Source organism: Lepidothrix coronata, unplaced genomic scaffold (assembly GCF_001604755.1).
Source record: "Lepidothrix coronata isolate B3197 unplaced genomic scaffold, Lepidothrix_coronata-1.0 Scaffold272, whole genome shotgun sequence".
Taxonomy (NCBI): domain Eukaryota; kingdom Metazoa; phylum Chordata; class Aves; order Passeriformes; family Pipridae; genus Lepidothrix; species Lepidothrix coronata.
The window spans coordinates 821,380-838,525 of NW_016690452.1; the positions used below are offsets into that span (position 1 = coordinate 821,380).

Below are 17,146 nucleotides of genomic sequence, written 5' to 3' on the forward strand. Positions count from 1 at the left end.
TCTATCCTGCCTGGCAAGGACTGGGCTATCAGAAAATAGATCAGCCTCAGGAGACTGTCTACGTATTGTTTACAAGGTCTGCGGGGTCTGGGCAGTATTTCCTGGGAGCCCCAGTGGCTCTGGCAGTTTGTCCCACACGACCCACGGATCTGGAAGGGTTCTGGGGAGCCCCGAGCGCGGCCGGACCCGCACACGGCTCCTCTGGCCGGGAGGTTTCCAAGAGTTATGAAGTCTGAAGATGATCCTGAAGATGGGGAGAATATCCTCGGGGATCCAAGCTAAGTGAGGGATGGAGCAGGATGAATCCAGGGCGGTGGAGAGGAGCCGTTTCTGGAAGCAGGCTGTGTGAGCTCGGGGCGCTGTGAGCGGCGGGAGCCGATGTGAGATAAACTGATCCCTCCTGGCAGCACCAGGCTCAGAGTTCAGGATGATCTGTTGGTTTTCTTGTGCAGCTAAAGACACTGTAGGTATCTGAGCTTTCATATCCCTGGCAGTCATTTACAACTGCAAGAATGGGAAAGCTTGAATTGTGTAAATGTTTTATAGTGGGTACTGTTTAATTAATGTGTGTTGTATCTCTTAAACAACTTTTCCTGTGAGGAGTTTTCCTTAAATGTGAGATGCATTTGTTAAATGGGTAATGATTTAATCATGGAATGGTTTGGGTTGGAAGGGACTTTAAACTCATCCCGTCCCACCCCTGCCATGGGCAGGGACACCTTCCACCAGCCCAGGTTGCTCCAAGCCCCGTCCAACCTGGCCTTGGACACTTCCAGGGATCCAGGGGCAGCCACAGCTTCTCTGGGCAACCTGTACCAGGGCCTCCCCACCCTCCCAGGGAAGAATTTCTTCCCACTATCCCATCCAACCCTGCCCTCTGGCAGTGGGAAGCCATTCCCCCTTGTCCTGGCACTCCAGAGCATCACAGGCCATGGATAGAATTTACTGAAGTGTTATAACCAAAGGGAAAAAATATGAAGGTGATGGATTTGTTTGGGTTTCTTTTTTAAGTAATGCATCTGTTAGTCAGAAGTTTTATTAAATGGGAGCAAGGAGGGGCTGGGGAGGATTTTCTGTAGATTTGGGTGAGTTTGTGGTGGCAGGTGTGAGCTGCAAAGATACAACTGGGCAATCCTGACCCAGTGACAGCCGCTCAGAGTGGGATTCCTTTCCTGGGAGGATGGGAATGTGCCATGTGCAGAAGAATTTAGAGGGCACAGAGCTTGATGCTGTGTGTGCCCAGTCTCTGAGGTGTTTGAAATTAAAGCCTAAACCTGAGGAGGTGGCTTTGCAGAGGAACAGTGTCCAAGCTGGGAAGGGACACCGGCACTCCCGGGCAGTGCAGGCAGAGTTTGCTGGGACTGGTGGTGTCACCAACACTGTGACTTCATTAGGCCAGGCTGGCTTGGCTTTCAGGCTAATGGATGTTTTAATTGATTGACAAATCAGTTCTGCACTTCAGCTGGGCAACACTGGTGGTAATGTCATTAGTGGTCTATTTTTATTACCTCATGTCGCTTTTAGCAAGTGTTGCACTGAGTAAGCTGTTGCTAAGCCTTCATGATTACTGTAATCTTGTTTGTTGTGAGAAAGGGGAGTAAAGATAATCACACAGAATCGTTAGGGCTGGAAGGGCCCTCTGGAGATCATCCAGTCCAACCCCCTGCCAAGGCAGGGTCACCCAGAGCAGGTGACACGGGAATTCATCCAGGTGGGGTTGGAATTTCTCCAGAGAGGGAGATCCCACGCCCTCCCCGGGCAGCTGTTCCAGTGCTCTGCCACCCTTAAGGAAGGAAGTTCTTCCTCATGTTGAGGTGGAACTTCTTGTGGTTTAGTTTATGGCCATTGCTGTTGTCCTGTCAGTGGGCACCACTGAAGAGTCTGGCACCATCCTCTGGCACCCTTGGAGATGTTTGTGTGGATTGATGAGATCCCCTCTCAGCCTTCTCTGGTCATGAGTGCAGTTCCAGTTTACAAATCACTACAGTTGCAGGTGGTGGCAGTGGGTTTTTGGTTCTGTTCTTTTTTGTGTACCCTCTTTTCCCTGGCACACCCTGGGTTGGGGTTACCTGATTTAATGTTCTTTATTTGGTGAGGTGTGGAACTTCTGATCCACAGTGATAAGTAACTTTGTGCACCTACAGGCTGCTTGTGTCTCACTGTTATCAACAAATTCTTTTGCTGTGCAGGGTTAGATTTGAATATAATACTCCTTTTTAGTCTTGTTCTTCAGTGTCCAGCTTGGCCGGGAGGTTTCTGTCACAGAACAGAAATTCCTGGAAAGCCCACAGCCAGTCAGGAGGGGTGGTTTGGCAGTGAAGAGAACAAACTCTGTATTTTGGGGTGGGAGGCTTGGCCTGTGGCCTGAAATTCTAAATTTGAAGTAAACAAGAGAAAAGTGGGGGATGACGACTGTCTGGGGCTGAATGTGTGCTGGTCTATTTATAACTGCCTTGGACTTCCTTTGCCCTCTCCATTGCTTTGGGAATTGCAGGTTTTGAACTTTGAATTTCTTTCTTCTCCAGCTCACTTCTCTTGACCATCACACTCGGGTAATTTTTGCCCCACTGCACAGTGTGACACAGCCAGGAAAAGCTGTGTCCTGGTGCATGTTTTTAGAGCATCCATTTGTTGTTGAAATGTGAAAACTGAGCAAAGAGTGAAGCAGGATGAGGAAAACCAAAGGAAGTTTGATCCTGAAGGTCTCCTTTAGGACAAAAGTGGCTTAACCAGGCTGCCTCTGAGCACTGTTCAGTTCTAAGAGCTGATTGAAATGTGTCAGTGATGTTGTGCACAAATAGCTGTGAACAGTTTGATGGGTGTGACTCCCTTTGCAGACCAAGCAATGCTTTGTTGTCTCCCCCGTCTGTGTTAAGGTTCAGCCTCTTCCAGAGGTGCCCTCAGTGGATTGAAGGTGCACCACAAACTCACGTTTCTGCTTCTCTCCTGCACAGCTGAACCCAGACTGGAACAAATACGATGACAGGTTAATGAAAGCAGCCGAAAGGGGAGATGTGGAGAAGGTTTCATCCATCCTGGCCAAGAAAGGAGTCAGTCCCACAAAGCTGGATGTGGAGGGGAGATCCGCGTAAGTGGCTGCAGTGCTCCAGGAGGTGCTGGAAGCTACTGAAAATTCCTCAATTCCCAACATTCTGCTTCTCTGAAAGCTTTTTTGAATCCCTAAATCTGTGTAATACCACATGTTCAATTCCAATATACTAAACTGGAATACCAGCTGGCTTGGATGGGAAATCCTCAAACTGCCTTCCCTTCCAAGTGAAGATCAGTATTCAAATACTTGCTCTTGCCAGGTCTGAATATTAAAGAGAAATTGAAGCCACATTGGTCTTTCACCTGGTTCACTGATTAGATAAATAATGGTTGTTTCTCAAGAAAGTTGTCTTGTTCCTTAAAGTAATATCTGCACAGCTCTCACCTGGATTTGGACACTGTCCAGAGCTGGGTTTGTGCTGTGTAATGCCTTCAGTGTGCAGCTGTTGGCTTTGGCTTTCCTGGCTAATATTGCCATTTTTATGTACAAAACAGCTGTGCTTAAGCAAGGTGTTTTCTCCTTTATAGATTCCATGTTGTAGCGTCAAAGGGAAACCTGGACTGCTTGAACACCATCCTTGTCCATGGAGTTGATATCACGGCCACTGATGCTGCAGGTGGGCTCCCTCAGGGCTCCAGGGGCTGCTTGAAAATGTTCTCACCTGGGTTTTAATTTGGAATAGAGTTAAGCTGAACTACAGGATAGATCTTTCTCCTTTCTACAGTTGGCAAAAAGTTGATTTTCTGTGTGACTTGAAAACAGGAGAATTACAGAACTAACCTGGCCTCCTCCTTTCATGTGACAGTTTATTTTTGAAATGCTTTTGTGGAGCCATTTGCAGTATTTTGAGGTCAAGTTCACTAATGAACTTGAACCCTTGGTTGCAGTTTCTCTAAAATAAGCAAAGACTGTGACAAATAGTGAGGTGTGTACAAAAGGGATGACTTGGTTATAGACAATGGGGGGGGACTGACACAGAGGGACTGTTGTATCTAAAATGATGTGAATATTCATCGAAAGTCCATTCAAAACAAATCCTGGATTGCTGTTGATCTGTTTTCAGGGAGAAACGCGTTGCATTTAGCTGCAAAATATGGACATGCCTTGTGTTTGCAGAAGCTCTTGCAGGTACTGAAAAATCCAGCTTGTCTCTTATTAATTAGAGGGGAAAGGAGATTTTAAATAGACTGATTCAGAATTGGGATATGCCTTTCTTCTGTGATTTTTCTTTTTTCATTTTTTTTTAAAAATAAGACAGTCATGGGGAAAAGAGCTTTAATCTTTCATTAATGAAACAATATTGAGTGTTGTCTTAGGTTTGTGTGCTATTTATTTTTGCTTCATTTATTCCTGGTCAGTTAATGCTCATTTGATTTTTTTTTTATTTTTTTTTTAAATTTTTAATGGGTTCTTTTAAACTTCTGTTTATTTGATGCATGTCTCCATGCAGATGTAAGTGGCACGTTTTCTTATTTTAACAGTACAATTGCCCAACGGAGAATGTGGATCTCCAGGGAAGAACTGCTCTTCATGATGCAGGTGAGGGTTTTGCTTTTCTGGTAGCTGTATATGAAACTAAGATTTAATTAATGGGTTAACTTTCAGATGGGCAGAATTCTTTTCGTTTTGGTGACTGTAGTAGGAGAGGGTGATTTGTATTCTCGTGACACTTGTCCTCAGTGATGAAGTTAACAGCCTTGGAGGCTGGAGGGGTGAGAGTCTCTTCTGGTGCCTGTGAATTTTCTAGTGTGATGTTCAGCAGGAATCACGAGCAGAGTTTCAGAGCAGAGCTGTCAGGAGGATAAGATCCCTTCCCTCTGGGTTTTCTGCCCCCTCCTGGAGCCCCACAGTGTCAGAGGCAGGAGGGTTTGGTTTCCTTTGGGCACTTTGGGGACAGGAGAACAAAGTTACAGAGCCTTGCAGTGCTTTAACTGAGCTGTGTGAGGTTTTGTGAGCCCAATCCACCCAGGGAGGTGTCTGGGGTTCCCAGGGCTGCTCTCAGCAGTGTGACTCTCTCTCTGTCTCTCTCCAAAGCCATGTCAGACTGCTCCTCCAGCATCCAGCTCCTGTGTGACCACGGCGCCGTGGTGAACTCCAAGGACGGAGTGAGTCCTGCTCTTACCCTTCTCCTGCACAAACCCTGGGGCAGTTCTTGTGCTTCCTCTGCTTCCTCTCCCTTTCCTCATGTCTTTCCCCCTCCCTGTCTCCAGGATGGGAGGACACCCCTGGTGCTGGCCACTCAGATGTGTCGTCCCACAGTCTGTCAGCTGCTGATAGACAGAGGAGCAGATGTCAATGCCAGGGACAAACAGAACAGGTAAGGCACACAGAGGGTTGCTGGAATAACTGCTGGTGTTTGAAGGGTGGAAAGCTGCCCCTTAGCTCTCAGGCTGCAGAATACATGTGCTAAATTTGGGGAGAAAGAACCCTTATTTTATTGCTTCTCGTTGCATCTAAAATATACCCAGGCCTGTTCCTGCCATCAGAGAACCTGCAGTTGGTTGTTTTAAGAGTTTGTGTCCAAAGATGCATCTTGCACCCTTTGAGATCAATGTGCAAAATGGGTCATGACAAAAGGGGGCTTTGTCAAGAACTCCCGAGTCCGTTGGAGCTCCGAAGGGACCTCAAGGCCTTGAGGGGTTCATTTCTGGGCCAGGGGAGGGGGTTTCTCTTTGTAGCTGCTGCTTCTGCCAGTTATTTCTTGGAGGATTCCTGCCTGCCTGGTGGCCGAGGGACGTGAGGCTGCCATGGGACAAAGCCTGGCTACTCCCATGGCACGTCCTGCAGTTGGGAAGTGTTTGGGAAGCATTGCCAGGGCTCCCAGGTGCTCCCCTCTCCAGACTTTGTCTAAACTCCTCAGCTCGTGTTTGTTGTGTCTATTGAGATTTGTATCTAATAGAGGAAGCCAACGTTTTCAAAACACTGGGAGACTCTCAGAGGCAGCACATTTGTGCTGCTTTCATGAAAATACTGTTATTGTAGTGGGTTTGTTTGCTTTTTAACAAATATTTAAACGTTGACCAAATGACTTTTTAAAGCTGTTTCCTCTCTGGATAGAGGGAAGGTGTCTTGGCTGTGATTAGCCATGAAAGCACAAGGGATTCTCTGTGTAAGAGCTGCTCCCTCCAGCGAGGGCTCCCCAGAGCTCACCCCTCTCTCCCCCCAGGACTGCCCTCATGCTGGGCTGTGAGTACGGCTGCAGGGATGCCGTGGAGGTTTTGCTCAGGAATGGTGCGGATGTGAGTTTGACTGATGGCCTTGGGCATGACTGTGCTTACTATGCCAGGATTGGGGACAATATTGACATTTTGGCTTTAATAAAAGCTGCCCTTGAGGACTCCGGCAAAGGTAGGAGGAACCTGGTTGTGCCACTTTGCTCTTTGGGTTGAACTGTGTGTCCCCCCTGCTGTGTCTGCAGGGACTGCTTTTGCTGTGGTCCTTTGGCCACAAAGCTGATAAACTGCCTCTTTGGGTGGGGAAAGAAAGTTTTTGGGCTTGTGTTTGGTTTTAGTAAAGCTTTTAAGGTAAATGCAGGCTCTGATGCCTCAAGGGGTTAACACTGCTGAGCCTGGCATTGCAGGATTGATCACTGGAGTTTTCAGCCTTATTTATAGAAAAACTTTGCTCTTGTGCATGTTTCCAAGTTTGATTAACTGGGGGGTGGTGAACTATTTTTTTTGAAATGTCCTCCCAGCATGGAAAGTGGATAGAATTAGCTGAATGTGTTGCATTGTTGCCTGAATCTGAATGAAATGTGTTTTGTAACTTCCTGTTTTTGTGGTGCTTTTTTAGGAAGAGACAGCATGAAGAAAGGGCAGGCTGAGCAAAAGGTAAGCATCTGCTTAGGATTGTGCTGTGATACAAAACTCTTCAGTATTTTATGATTCTAAACTTTATCTGTAGCTGGGATCAGATGGTGTGGCTGGTTCTGTGTGAAAAATATTCCATGATGTGCATATTCAGGATTAGAGTTTTGACAAGCCTCCCATTTGTGTGGGGATGAGATCATGGGTGACCTCTTGTTGTGAAGCAAGCTGTCAAAATGGGAATGTTGTAGGATTGCTCCCCGTGGAAGCTGAAAGGGGTGTGGGAGCAGCCTGTTATCCCCAGAAAAGGGTGTCTGCAGGACACAACAGGAGCACAAATTCATATTTCACTGCTGTATTTACAGATTAGCAACATGTCACAGAAGTGGAGTCGGGGGTTTGTGCAGGAGGAGGTGAATGTCAAACTGTATCAGAAGGAACACAGTGCTCAGGTAAGAGGAGGATTCCTGTGACTTGGGTGTTCCCACGTGGATAATGAACCAGATGAACTAAAGAAAGATGAGCTTGCAAAGGAAGCACTAATGATTCCATTAAGAAAGGTCATATATTGCTGTTTACTTAAAACTTAATTACCTGACTGTGGAATGTGGCAATTATGCAGATAAGCCGTAAAATTCTTTCAGGAAGAATACTTTTTGTGTAATAAATAATTGCAAGTCTCCATAACCTTTCCTACCTCTGTCTCTGCAGTAACATCAGAGTCACAAACCAGCAAGATTTATTTTTTCAGCACTCTCAAGAGATGTATGTTTGTGTCATACTCAAAGTAATCTGTGTCACAGTTCTACCAACCAGCATTAATTTCCCATCCCCTTCCTATGTCATTACAGTTGTCAAAAATGTAAACAGCGTTTTAAGCCAAGGGGAACAAAGCCCTGAAAAACTGAGGCCTTCACTCTGAAATGCTTTGTAATGGGAGGATAAAGATCTCTGTTCTCTGGGGGGGCTGAACCAGCTCCACAGTTAAGGCAGCGATTTCAGGCAAGAATTAAAGGTGCTTTGTGTTGGCATGTGAGCACTGGCTGACTGAGGCACAAAGACCCATCACTGGGGTGGATTTGGATGTCACTGGGGTGGTTCTGGTGGCTGCTGGAACAGTTTCACACTGAAAGGCTGCTCTGCTGCACAGGCTTTTCCAGGGCACCTTTGGCTGCAGAGGTTGGTGTCAGGAGCTGGTTTAACAGGAGCTGTTTGTACGTGTTAACAGACACAGATAAGCAGCTCTTGAGGGCTGTCAGCACCCAGAGTGACCCCACTCTGCTCCTCCTTCCACAACCTGTGTGTGCACTGACAGGAATGAGCTGTCTGGAGCTCAGGGGCCTGAAGGCTCAGGAGTTTGTGCTTGTGTAAACCTTGAGAGCACTCCTGACCTGGAGAGAGGCCACAGAACCATCAGGGGACTCCTTAGGCGAGGCTTGGAGCCTTTAGTGGCTGTTAAAACTGCTGGTTCAGGTTCTTTACCTTTCCCAAGGTGTGTGCAGTGTGGTGGTCTTTATGTATTTATTAACCTCATGTTTTACTTTTAAGGACTTGGAGTTGGAAAACCAAGATTTGAAAGATCGGATGAGAGAAGTGCAGGAGGAGCAAAGGATGTTGCTGGACAGAATCAGTGGGCTACAAATGCAGCTGAATGAGGTAAACCAGGGCTTGGAATAACCTGACTTGAAAGCTGGAATAGCCCCCTGATGCTGACAGTAGGAGTAGAAAGAAAAGTACATGAAATTAGGACGAAGTCTTCGTTCCTTTTCTGGGAATTACTGCTCTGTGTCACTCATTTTCTGCTGCTGCAAAAGCCTGTGGTCTGGTAGTAATATTCAGGGCTTGTAGTAATATCCAAATTGTGAGCAGACCTGTTGCAGTATCACTCACTGATACCCACAAATTTGAGCAATAACATTCCTGGCTCTGCCTCACAGTGCAGGAGGAGCCTCGGGGTGTCCTGGCAGGCTGTAATTTGGAGACTGAACCTCATCTGCCCAATTACATGTAGGTGGTGTGTGGCAGTACTTTACCATCTGCTGATTTTCCAGCTGTTATTGTAAGTGGAAGCAGAGAGGAAAAAATCTTCAATTGGCAAGAAAACAAACCCAAAGTTCTCAATGGGAATTTCTCACGCAATTTTTTTTTTTAAAAAAACCTTGGTTTTTTTTAAAAAAAAAAAAATCCCTCTCCTTAGAGCTGAGCATGACCAGCAGAAAGAAAATAAAACCAGGATTATTTTTTTTTGCTGTTTTTTTATTTGTGGAGGCTCATGTTTGTTTCTTCACTGAATTTTGTAGAGGTACATTTGCGCAGCTCTTCCTAAATGCAGCACATGGATAGAAAGAATTTCTTCTTGGAATCACTGCCTTGTCTGAGCTTCTCTCTTCAGCATTGCCTTTATAAAATAAACTTCTTAATAGTCACTTTCCAAAATCAGCAAACTGCTTCTGAAGTTGTACTTTTCTGCCTCAGTAGTGTCTGATTCAGATAATTGAGGAATGTTCCAGTTTATGGGGACATGGCTCTGTCAGACATCCCTAACTCCTGTTTGGGATGTCTCTGGCAGGAGAGATAAAGCTGGATGGGGAGCATTAGGAACTGGGGTGGATTTCTTAGCTGTTGAACTGTGTACAAGCCCCTTAAACATCATTGAAAAAATGATTTGGGGGGGATTTTTTTTTTTGTTATTTTCACAGGAGCAAATGTTTGCAGATGATCTTGAGAATGAGGTACGAAATGTCACCTGCACTGGGAAATAGGGGAAGCAACTCTCTCATTTCAGTAATGTATTTAAATCTATAGAGGAAATAAAAGCTGCCTAAAAATGCTAAATGAAGCATCTGCTGCTCTGTGTCAGTTTGTACAGCTGCACAGCATTTCTAGTACTACAGATAATATATGTCATTCCTGTGGCACCTTTAAAGCAAACTTAATGTTATAATTATCTCTAGTGACTTTCAGTAATGCAAGACTAATAAGTGTGAATAAATTAAGCATATTATGTTGGTGCACATTCTTGACTCATTCTTCAAGACTCCTTGTCTAGAGAAGCAGTCTTGTGGAAGAACTTCAACATAAAATTTTAGGGGTTCTCTCAGTGCTGATCTTGGTTGAAGTTCTCCCTAAACTCTTTTTAAAAGTTGCTCGAGATCTTACAAATCTGTCCCTTCTTGTGGCTTTGGCTATTTGGCACTTCTTTCTCTTTCAGAAGGATGAGCTGAAGAAAATCCTCACTGCCAAGGAGAAGCAGCAGGAGGAAAGCTTGAGGACTATTGAGGCTCTCAAAGCTAAGCTCAAATATTATGAAGTACGTTCATTGATTTGAAATGTGATAGAGCAGTTGAGATTTGCAGCAGTAAATACTTTAAACACTTTAAACTGTTGAAAGTCCTAAGTGGTTATTGCCTTGTAAGACCCTTCCCTGCCCTTTAATCCCTAGTTTAACATATACCAAAAGTTTAAAGCAAATTTTCAGCTTCATTTTGCGTTTCTTGCTGTTTGATTTTAGGGGGACTCTGTGGGGTCTGGAAGTAACTTTGGAACTAGTAAGTATAGTAAATTCTCAAAGCTTTCCATGCCTGGGGCAGTGTTAGAATACACAGACAAAGGGGTTTTTTGGTCATTCTTCATATTGTTGGCCTTAAATCAGCCAAGCATGGTGTCCCCCCCGAGCCCTGGGAGCAGAGTGAGCTGGGCACTCTGGGGGTGTGTTGGTGGGTGGGTGCCAGGGCACTGCCATCAGTCTCACAGTGACTGGCCTTGTGAAATGTGAACTGTGACTGCTGCATCTCCTAATAACGTGAAAAACAAGCTGAGCAAGATCCCTGCTCCCCGTGGAGCTCCCCTTTCCATCCCTCATCCCTCAAACAATGCTCCTGTCTGGCTTAGCACCAGCAAACTGGTCAGTGGCAAGGCTTGAGTGGAGCAGGTTTGGCTTCAGATCACAAGCCCTCAGTTTACACTCCTGTCAGAAATAATTCCATTTCCACAAACCGGAGTCTTTTGCATCCAGCTTGGTCACAGACCTGCCTTGTACTTGTGTAACTAAACAGCTCATGACAGATTAAATAACATTTTGAGAGCTGTTTGGCTGCCTGTCAGGAGGAATCATTTCTTTGGAGTGCAAGGAGATGCTTTTCCCCAGTGTGCTCATGTGCAGACCTGCAGCTGGGGGGAGGTGGCTTCCAGGACACTTCTGCAGAACAATTTACCCAGCCTGGCACAACAGTAGTTTTTCCAAGGTTTTCTTTTCCTTAGGAGGGCTTTGTCCAGACTTTTTATGTGACTCAATTAAGGAGGAATTGTTTTAATACCAAGTACTTAAACACCAACCTTCAGCCTTGCATGGCCCCATTGGACACACTGAAATTAGGAAGGAAAATTGTAGTTCTTGTGATTGTGTTACTGTTTTTAACCAGAACCTGAATACCATTTGCTCTGAAAATCTAGGAAAGGAAGATGCAGTCGTTAAACAAGGCCAAGCATTTGCCATGGAATCACAGGTAAGAAATAATTTACCACTGGAGATGATTCTGAGATAGTAATGCTGGGAAAGCTGAGTGTCCTCATAAATGTAAGTTTGTTGAGCATTGCTTCTGAACACAAAATCTTGAGGCATCCTTGCTCTTCCATGTTAATTTTTAACTGCTGGTGCCCTCTAGAGTCCTGTCTGTGACAGGGCTTTAAATACTAGGGAATTTGGGTGCTGAATGGTCTGTAATGAGCTTTCTCAAACCTGGATCAACTGTCACAGGGTAAAGTGCAATTGGGTTTCCAGCTCCATGATTTTTCCCTGCTTTAAATTTGGGTAATATTCAGAAGATTTCTTTTTCCTGCCAGCTATGTGATCATTTCCTGACAATTCTGTTTGGTAGCTGTCAACTTTTTAAAGCAACAGTTCCAGTGCAAACAAGGCCCGTCAGACCCTTGGGGGTGGGACGAGATGGTCTTTAAGGTCCTTCCCAACCCAAGCTCCTCTAGAATTCCAAATGACTCTATTCCTCAGTCTTTTCAGCAAGAGGGTTCTGTTAACCAGGGCATACTCTGCTCTGATTCCTTATAAAATTATTTTCACGTGCTTGAGGGATGGGGGAAATCTCTTAATAAATTAAATTTGTTCAGGCAGATGAGTGATTAAATATGAATAGCATAACAAGGGGAATGGAATGAATATACTACACCTGCACTTTAATGTCAGTGGGGTCTGATGAGTTTGGGTTTAGGTTCAGATGGGATATTGGGAAGGAATTGTTCCCTGTGAGGGTGGGGAGGCCCTGGCACAGGTTGCCCAGAGAAGCTGTGGCTGCCCCTGGATCCTGCAAGTGTCCAAGGCCAGGTTGGACAGGGCTTGGAGCCACCTGGGACAGTGGTGGGATGAGATGGGCTTTAATGTCCCTTCCAACCCAAACTTTCCTGGGGTTGGGAAACAATAATGTAGAGCTGTATTCAAGATTTTTACTGTTAGAAGCTGAAATGCCTGTTCTGTAATATGGGCAAGAATAACTTAGTGCAATTTTAAGGGAGAGGGAAATCTCTTGTACAAGTTATGCTCAGATGAACAGGGATTTAAGACAGTTCTGTATGTGACAATTCACATATTAAAATGTGATAATAATAAACAATAAACACATGAAAATGACTTTTCAAACTTGTAAACACGTGGTTTTTGTGCCAATTTCCCTCCAGTCCAGGTCTATGCTGAGGCCCCTGGAGCTGTCCCTGCCAGTCCAATCACCCAGTTCAGAGAAGGAAACCTTAAAGAAAGAACTTGACAACCTGAGGAGCTGCTTTGGGGCAGCCAAGGAAGAAATCAGCAAACTGCAGAGGGAACTGTCCCTCAAGGCATCAGAGTGTAAAGCTTTGGCATCAGAGTGTGAGAGAACCAAGGTGGAATCTGACGGGCAGATAAAGCAGCTGGAAGATGCTTTGAAAGACGTTCAGAAAAGGATGTTTGACTCTGAAGGCAAAGTGAAGCAAATGCAGAGCCACTTCCTGGCTCTGAAGGACCACCTGACCAACGAGGTGGCCTCGGGGAGCACCAGGGTGGCAGAGGAGCTCAGGGAGCAGCTGAAGGAGATGAAAACCAAGTACGAGGGGGCCTCTGCTGAAGTGGGAAAACTGAGGAACCAGATTAAGCAGAACGAACTGCTGGTGGAAGAATTCAAGAGGGATGAAGGAAGGCTGGTGGAGGAAAACAAGAGGTTGCAGAAGGAAGTTGTCAAGTTGGAGATGGAGCGAGATAAAAGGGGGAGGAACGTCACGGAGTTGGAAGGGCAGCTCAGAGAGACGGCGGCCAAGTTGGCCCAGTCTGTGACTGCAGAGAGGTTTGAGAACATGAAGAGTTTGCTGTCAAACGAGGTGAATGAGAAAGCCAGGAGGTTATCAGAGCTGGAAGGAGAGAGGGAGAAACTGCAGGCAGAGACTGTGCTTTTGAAGAGGGAATGTGAGAGCCAGAAAGCTGCCCTGGCTCAGCACGTCAGGCCGGAGGAGCACGAGCACGTGAGGAGTGGGCTGGAGCAGAGGAACCAGGAGCTTGGGAAGGTGGTTTCTGAGGTGTCACAGAAAAACGAGACTCTGCAGAAGGAACTCGAAAGGCTGCAGGCTGATAACAAGATGCTGAAGCAGCAAGTCCAAGTGCTAAAAACTGAAATTAAAAGCCAGAATGTGCCTTTAAAAATTCATGAAGAATTGAAGAAAACAAACGATCAGGCTGTGGGGGACCTGACCAAAAAGCTGTTTGAATTAACAAAGAAGTACAATGAAAGCAAAGCGGAAGCTGAAAAGCTGCTGGCAGAGAAGAACAACTTAAGTGAGAATATTGGCCACTTCCAAGCTGTATATGTGTCTCCAGAGCAGCACAAAAAAGAAGTGGAAGCTTTGAAATCTAATGGGATCGAGCTTGAAAAGCAGCTCGTTGAGCTTCAGAAAAAATATGATGATGAACAGGCAAAAGTGTGCAAACTGGTGTCTGAGAACACAGTCATAAGGGAGACCCTGAGGGATCAGTATGTGCTGGCTACGACACACGAGGAGGTTAAATCAGTCCTGAACAACACCCTGGAAAAGACCAACGGGGAGCTGTCAGACCTGAAGGGGAAAATTGGGGAGATAAAGCATGAATTCCTGAAGGTAAACGAGGAAAATGGAGCTTTGAAAAACAAGGTGAAACTCTTACAGGATCAGTTAAAAACGGAGTATATAAGTTTAAAAGATCACGAAAGTACAGTAAGTGCTTTAAATAAAAGTGTGCACGAGCTGCAGGAGAGCAACGCTGCGGTCAGGGCTGAGTATCACAGGGGGCAGGAGGAGATTTCACAGTTGCATGCGGAAATTGAGGCCCAAAAGAAGGAGCTGGACACAATTCAAGAGTGCATAAAGTCAAAATACGCCCCGGTTGCCTCCTTTGAGGACAGAGAGCAGAGCTTTGAAGCCACAGTGAAGGAATTGAGGGCACAGTTGCAGGAACAGGAGCAGAAGTGCAGGGAAAGTGAGGAGGAGACCAAGAAGTTCAAAGAGGAGAATGAAAAGCTCAAAAATGGCTTTTTGTCCATCCAGAATGACTTGCAGCAGAATTACATCCTGGCTGAGAAATCCCACGAGATGGAGAAGGTGTTTGCGAGCAGGATGGAGGAGCTGAACGAGCAGCTGAGAGGGTTGGTACGGAAATACACGGGGCAGGAGGAGCAGGGAGGGGACCTGCAGGAGCCCAGGGCTCTGCAGCCTCAGCACCTCTCAGGAGAACACATGGAGGCCTTGAAGGAGGCTCTGGGTCACACCGTGGAGGACCTGAAGGAGGCCCTCAGGAGTAAAAAGGAATGTTATGAGCAGGAAACGCTAAAAGTAGGAGAGCTGCAGCAGGAACTGTCAGCTCTGAAGAAGTCTTCAATACCTCTGGTGGAACATACACAGATGAAGGAAATGCTGGAACGAGAAATGGCAGCAGTCAAAGCCAGCTTGAAAGAAAAGGAGGGAGAAAACCAAGTGAAGAGCGAGGAAATGTCGAAGCTGCAGGCTGAGCTCCAGCTGAGCCAACAGGCCCTGGCGGAGCTGGGGAGCAGGGAAGTGATTGGCATGGCAGAGTACACCTCCATGAAGAGCTCTCTGGAGGCCCAGATCAGCAGCATAGCTGAAAATCTGTCCAGCATGAGTAAGAAGTACGAGGAGGCGTGTGAGGAGGCTCTGCAGGCGAGGAGGAGCGAGCTGTCCCTGAAGGATGAGAAGGAGCTGCTCCAGCTGCGGAGCTGCAGCATCGAGCAGGAAATCAAAGACCAGAAGGAAAGGTGTGATAAATCACTGACAACCATTATTGACCTGCAGAAGAGAATCCAGGAGTCTGCAAAGCAGGTGGAAGCCAAGGATAACAAGGTGGGATGTGGCAGTTAATGCTCCTGATGTTCTCAGTTCAGCAGGGAGGGATCAGGCTGCAAACGCAGCTCCCGAGGTGTTCCAGCACGACCTTGTGCTGAGCATCAGGTCCCCAGGACAGGCCCAAATCAGATGAAGTCCTGGTTTTGCATTATACTAAGTTGTTTGGTTTTTTTTTTAAATCCCTCATATATTTTGGACATCACATGTAGTATTTAAATTCTATTAAAGCTTCAGACTTTTGGGATATCAGGTCACTCTTCCATTGGAGCCGTGTTTGTTGAGCATCTCTGGCTTGCCTTCTGATGGGTCACTGTTCTCTTTAGAAGTTAGGCCTAGAATATCTTTAGCTACTCACTTTTTTTGTCGCTTCTGTTGCTGGCTGACCTCCAGGGCCCGTACCTGACACATCTCAGTGCCAGGAAGCACAATGTGACCCAGCATGTCGTGAAAATAAAGTCTTTTGTCTCAGTGAAGCCTCTTAGCAGGCTGGGACAAAGACCCTTCAACGCTTGCTGGTCTTCATCAGACTACCAGGAACATTGAAGAACATTAGTTTTTGGTGAGATATCCTTAAATGAGGTGGTTTTTGTGCTCTTTTTAAAGATCACAGAGCTGCTCAACGACGTGGAGCGGTTAAAACAGGCTCTCAACGGGCTGTCTCAGCTCACGTACACCGGGATCCCCTCCAAGAGGCAGAACCAGCAGGTGGAAATGCTCCAGAACCAAGTGAAAGCACTCCAGCAGCAGCTGGCTGTAAGTACTCACCCAAGGTGTTGTCTGACGTGCAGTAGCAGTGCTCAGTTCCCTGGATAAACAGGGAGATGTGGTTGTGGCTGCTGGAGCAGGGGGGGGCTGCAGGCTGAGCCTTTGCAACTGCAGCAGTCATCGTTTGGTTCTTTTTTTTTTTTTTAATTCCCCTGAGTTCTTGCTTCTCTCTAATTTTTTTTTTTTTTGCTTTCTTCTGCATTTTGAGTCGCAACATTTGGGAGCTTTTCCAGGTGAAAAGGACACAAACAATTTAGAGGAATTTGTGCTTAGAGAGAGAATTTGTGCCTACGAGATGCTCTGCTCTAGTTCACACCAGGACCATTTCTGAACGCAAGCTCAGTTTTAACACTTCCTTGCAGAAACCCAGCCATGTATTTTTTCTCACTTTTAACGAGTGAGATGGTCCTTTCGTAATGGATTTTACTTGTGTTCCCTTGGCTGCAAACCCTGAAGTGTTGCTTATCATGAAGTGCTGCCAATGAGGGGGAGCACATCCTGCTCAGTGCTGGGATTTGGTGCACACGCAGGTTTTTGGCCCCTGTGACTTCAGTGGAGCTCATAATTAAAGCTCTGAGTGTGAGCAAAGTTAGTTATCCTTCTTCTGTACAGATTTACAAACACATCTTTAATACTATTTGCAGGGTTGACCCTTGTAAGGCAAAGAGTTCTTAAATTTGGTGGGTTTAAACAAACAGCTGATGCTGGTGATGAAACAAGTGTGCAGGGCCAGGAGTTGGACTTTGATGGTCCCAGTAGGCCCCTTCCAACCTGGGATATTCTGTGATTCCGTGATCTCAGCCCCCAGGCTGGCTCTGGCAGCCTCTCAGCAAAATTGGTTTGCTGCAAGTGAGAAATAACAAAAAAAAAAAAAAAAAAAAAAAAAAGAAAAAGCAAAGACTTTTTTTCTTGGTTAATGGAGGGGATATAACTTTAAAATTCAGCTTTGGCTGGTCTGTCAGGGCACAAAACCAAGTGCCCAGAGTTGGCAGTGGGCAAGAGCAGATGCTGAATGCCTGATTTCCCCTCTCCCTGTCTCTCCCAGGACGCCAAGAGGCAGCACCAGGAGGTGGTTTCGGTGTATCGGACGCACCTTCTCAGTGCTGTGCAGGTACGACTGTCCCTGGCAGTGTCCTGCTCTGTCACCTCGCTG

General features: G+C 46.1%; 1 protein-coding gene across 2 annotated transcripts in view; it reads left to right on the top strand.

Annotated features, from left to right (window-relative positions):
- Window positions 1-17,146, top strand: part of UACA (uveal autoantigen with coiled-coil domains and ankyrin repeats) — a 28,367-nt gene that overhangs the window by 8,670 nt on the left and 2,551 nt on the right. Inside the window, exons 2-18 of one of the 2 annotated variants that reach the window (XM_017836241.1) lie at window positions 2,955-3,088; window positions 3,580-3,668; window positions 4,116-4,180; window positions 4,534-4,591; window positions 5,087-5,157; window positions 5,263-5,369; window positions 6,219-6,400; window positions 6,845-6,882; window positions 7,224-7,310; window positions 8,407-8,514; window positions 9,558-9,590; window positions 10,070-10,168; window positions 10,370-10,406; window positions 11,311-11,363; window positions 12,547-15,225; window positions 15,832-15,981; window positions 17,039-17,104. In XM_017836241.1, coding sequence (XP_017691730.1) covers window positions 2,955-3,088; window positions 3,580-3,668; window positions 4,116-4,180; window positions 4,534-4,591; window positions 5,087-5,157; window positions 5,263-5,369; window positions 6,219-6,400; window positions 6,845-6,882; window positions 7,224-7,310; window positions 8,407-8,514; window positions 9,558-9,590; window positions 10,070-10,168; window positions 10,370-10,406; window positions 11,311-11,363; window positions 12,547-15,225; window positions 15,832-15,981; window positions 17,039-17,104 — 4,056 coding nt within the window. The remainder of the gene's footprint in view (window positions 1-2,954; window positions 3,089-3,579; window positions 3,669-4,115; window positions 4,181-4,533; window positions 4,592-5,086; window positions 5,158-5,262; window positions 5,370-6,218; window positions 6,401-6,844; window positions 6,883-7,223; window positions 7,311-8,406; window positions 8,515-9,557; window positions 9,591-10,069; window positions 10,169-10,369; window positions 10,407-11,310; window positions 11,364-12,546; window positions 15,226-15,831; window positions 15,982-17,038; window positions 17,105-17,146) is intronic. The other variant, XM_017836242.1, reaches the window with a different exon arrangement.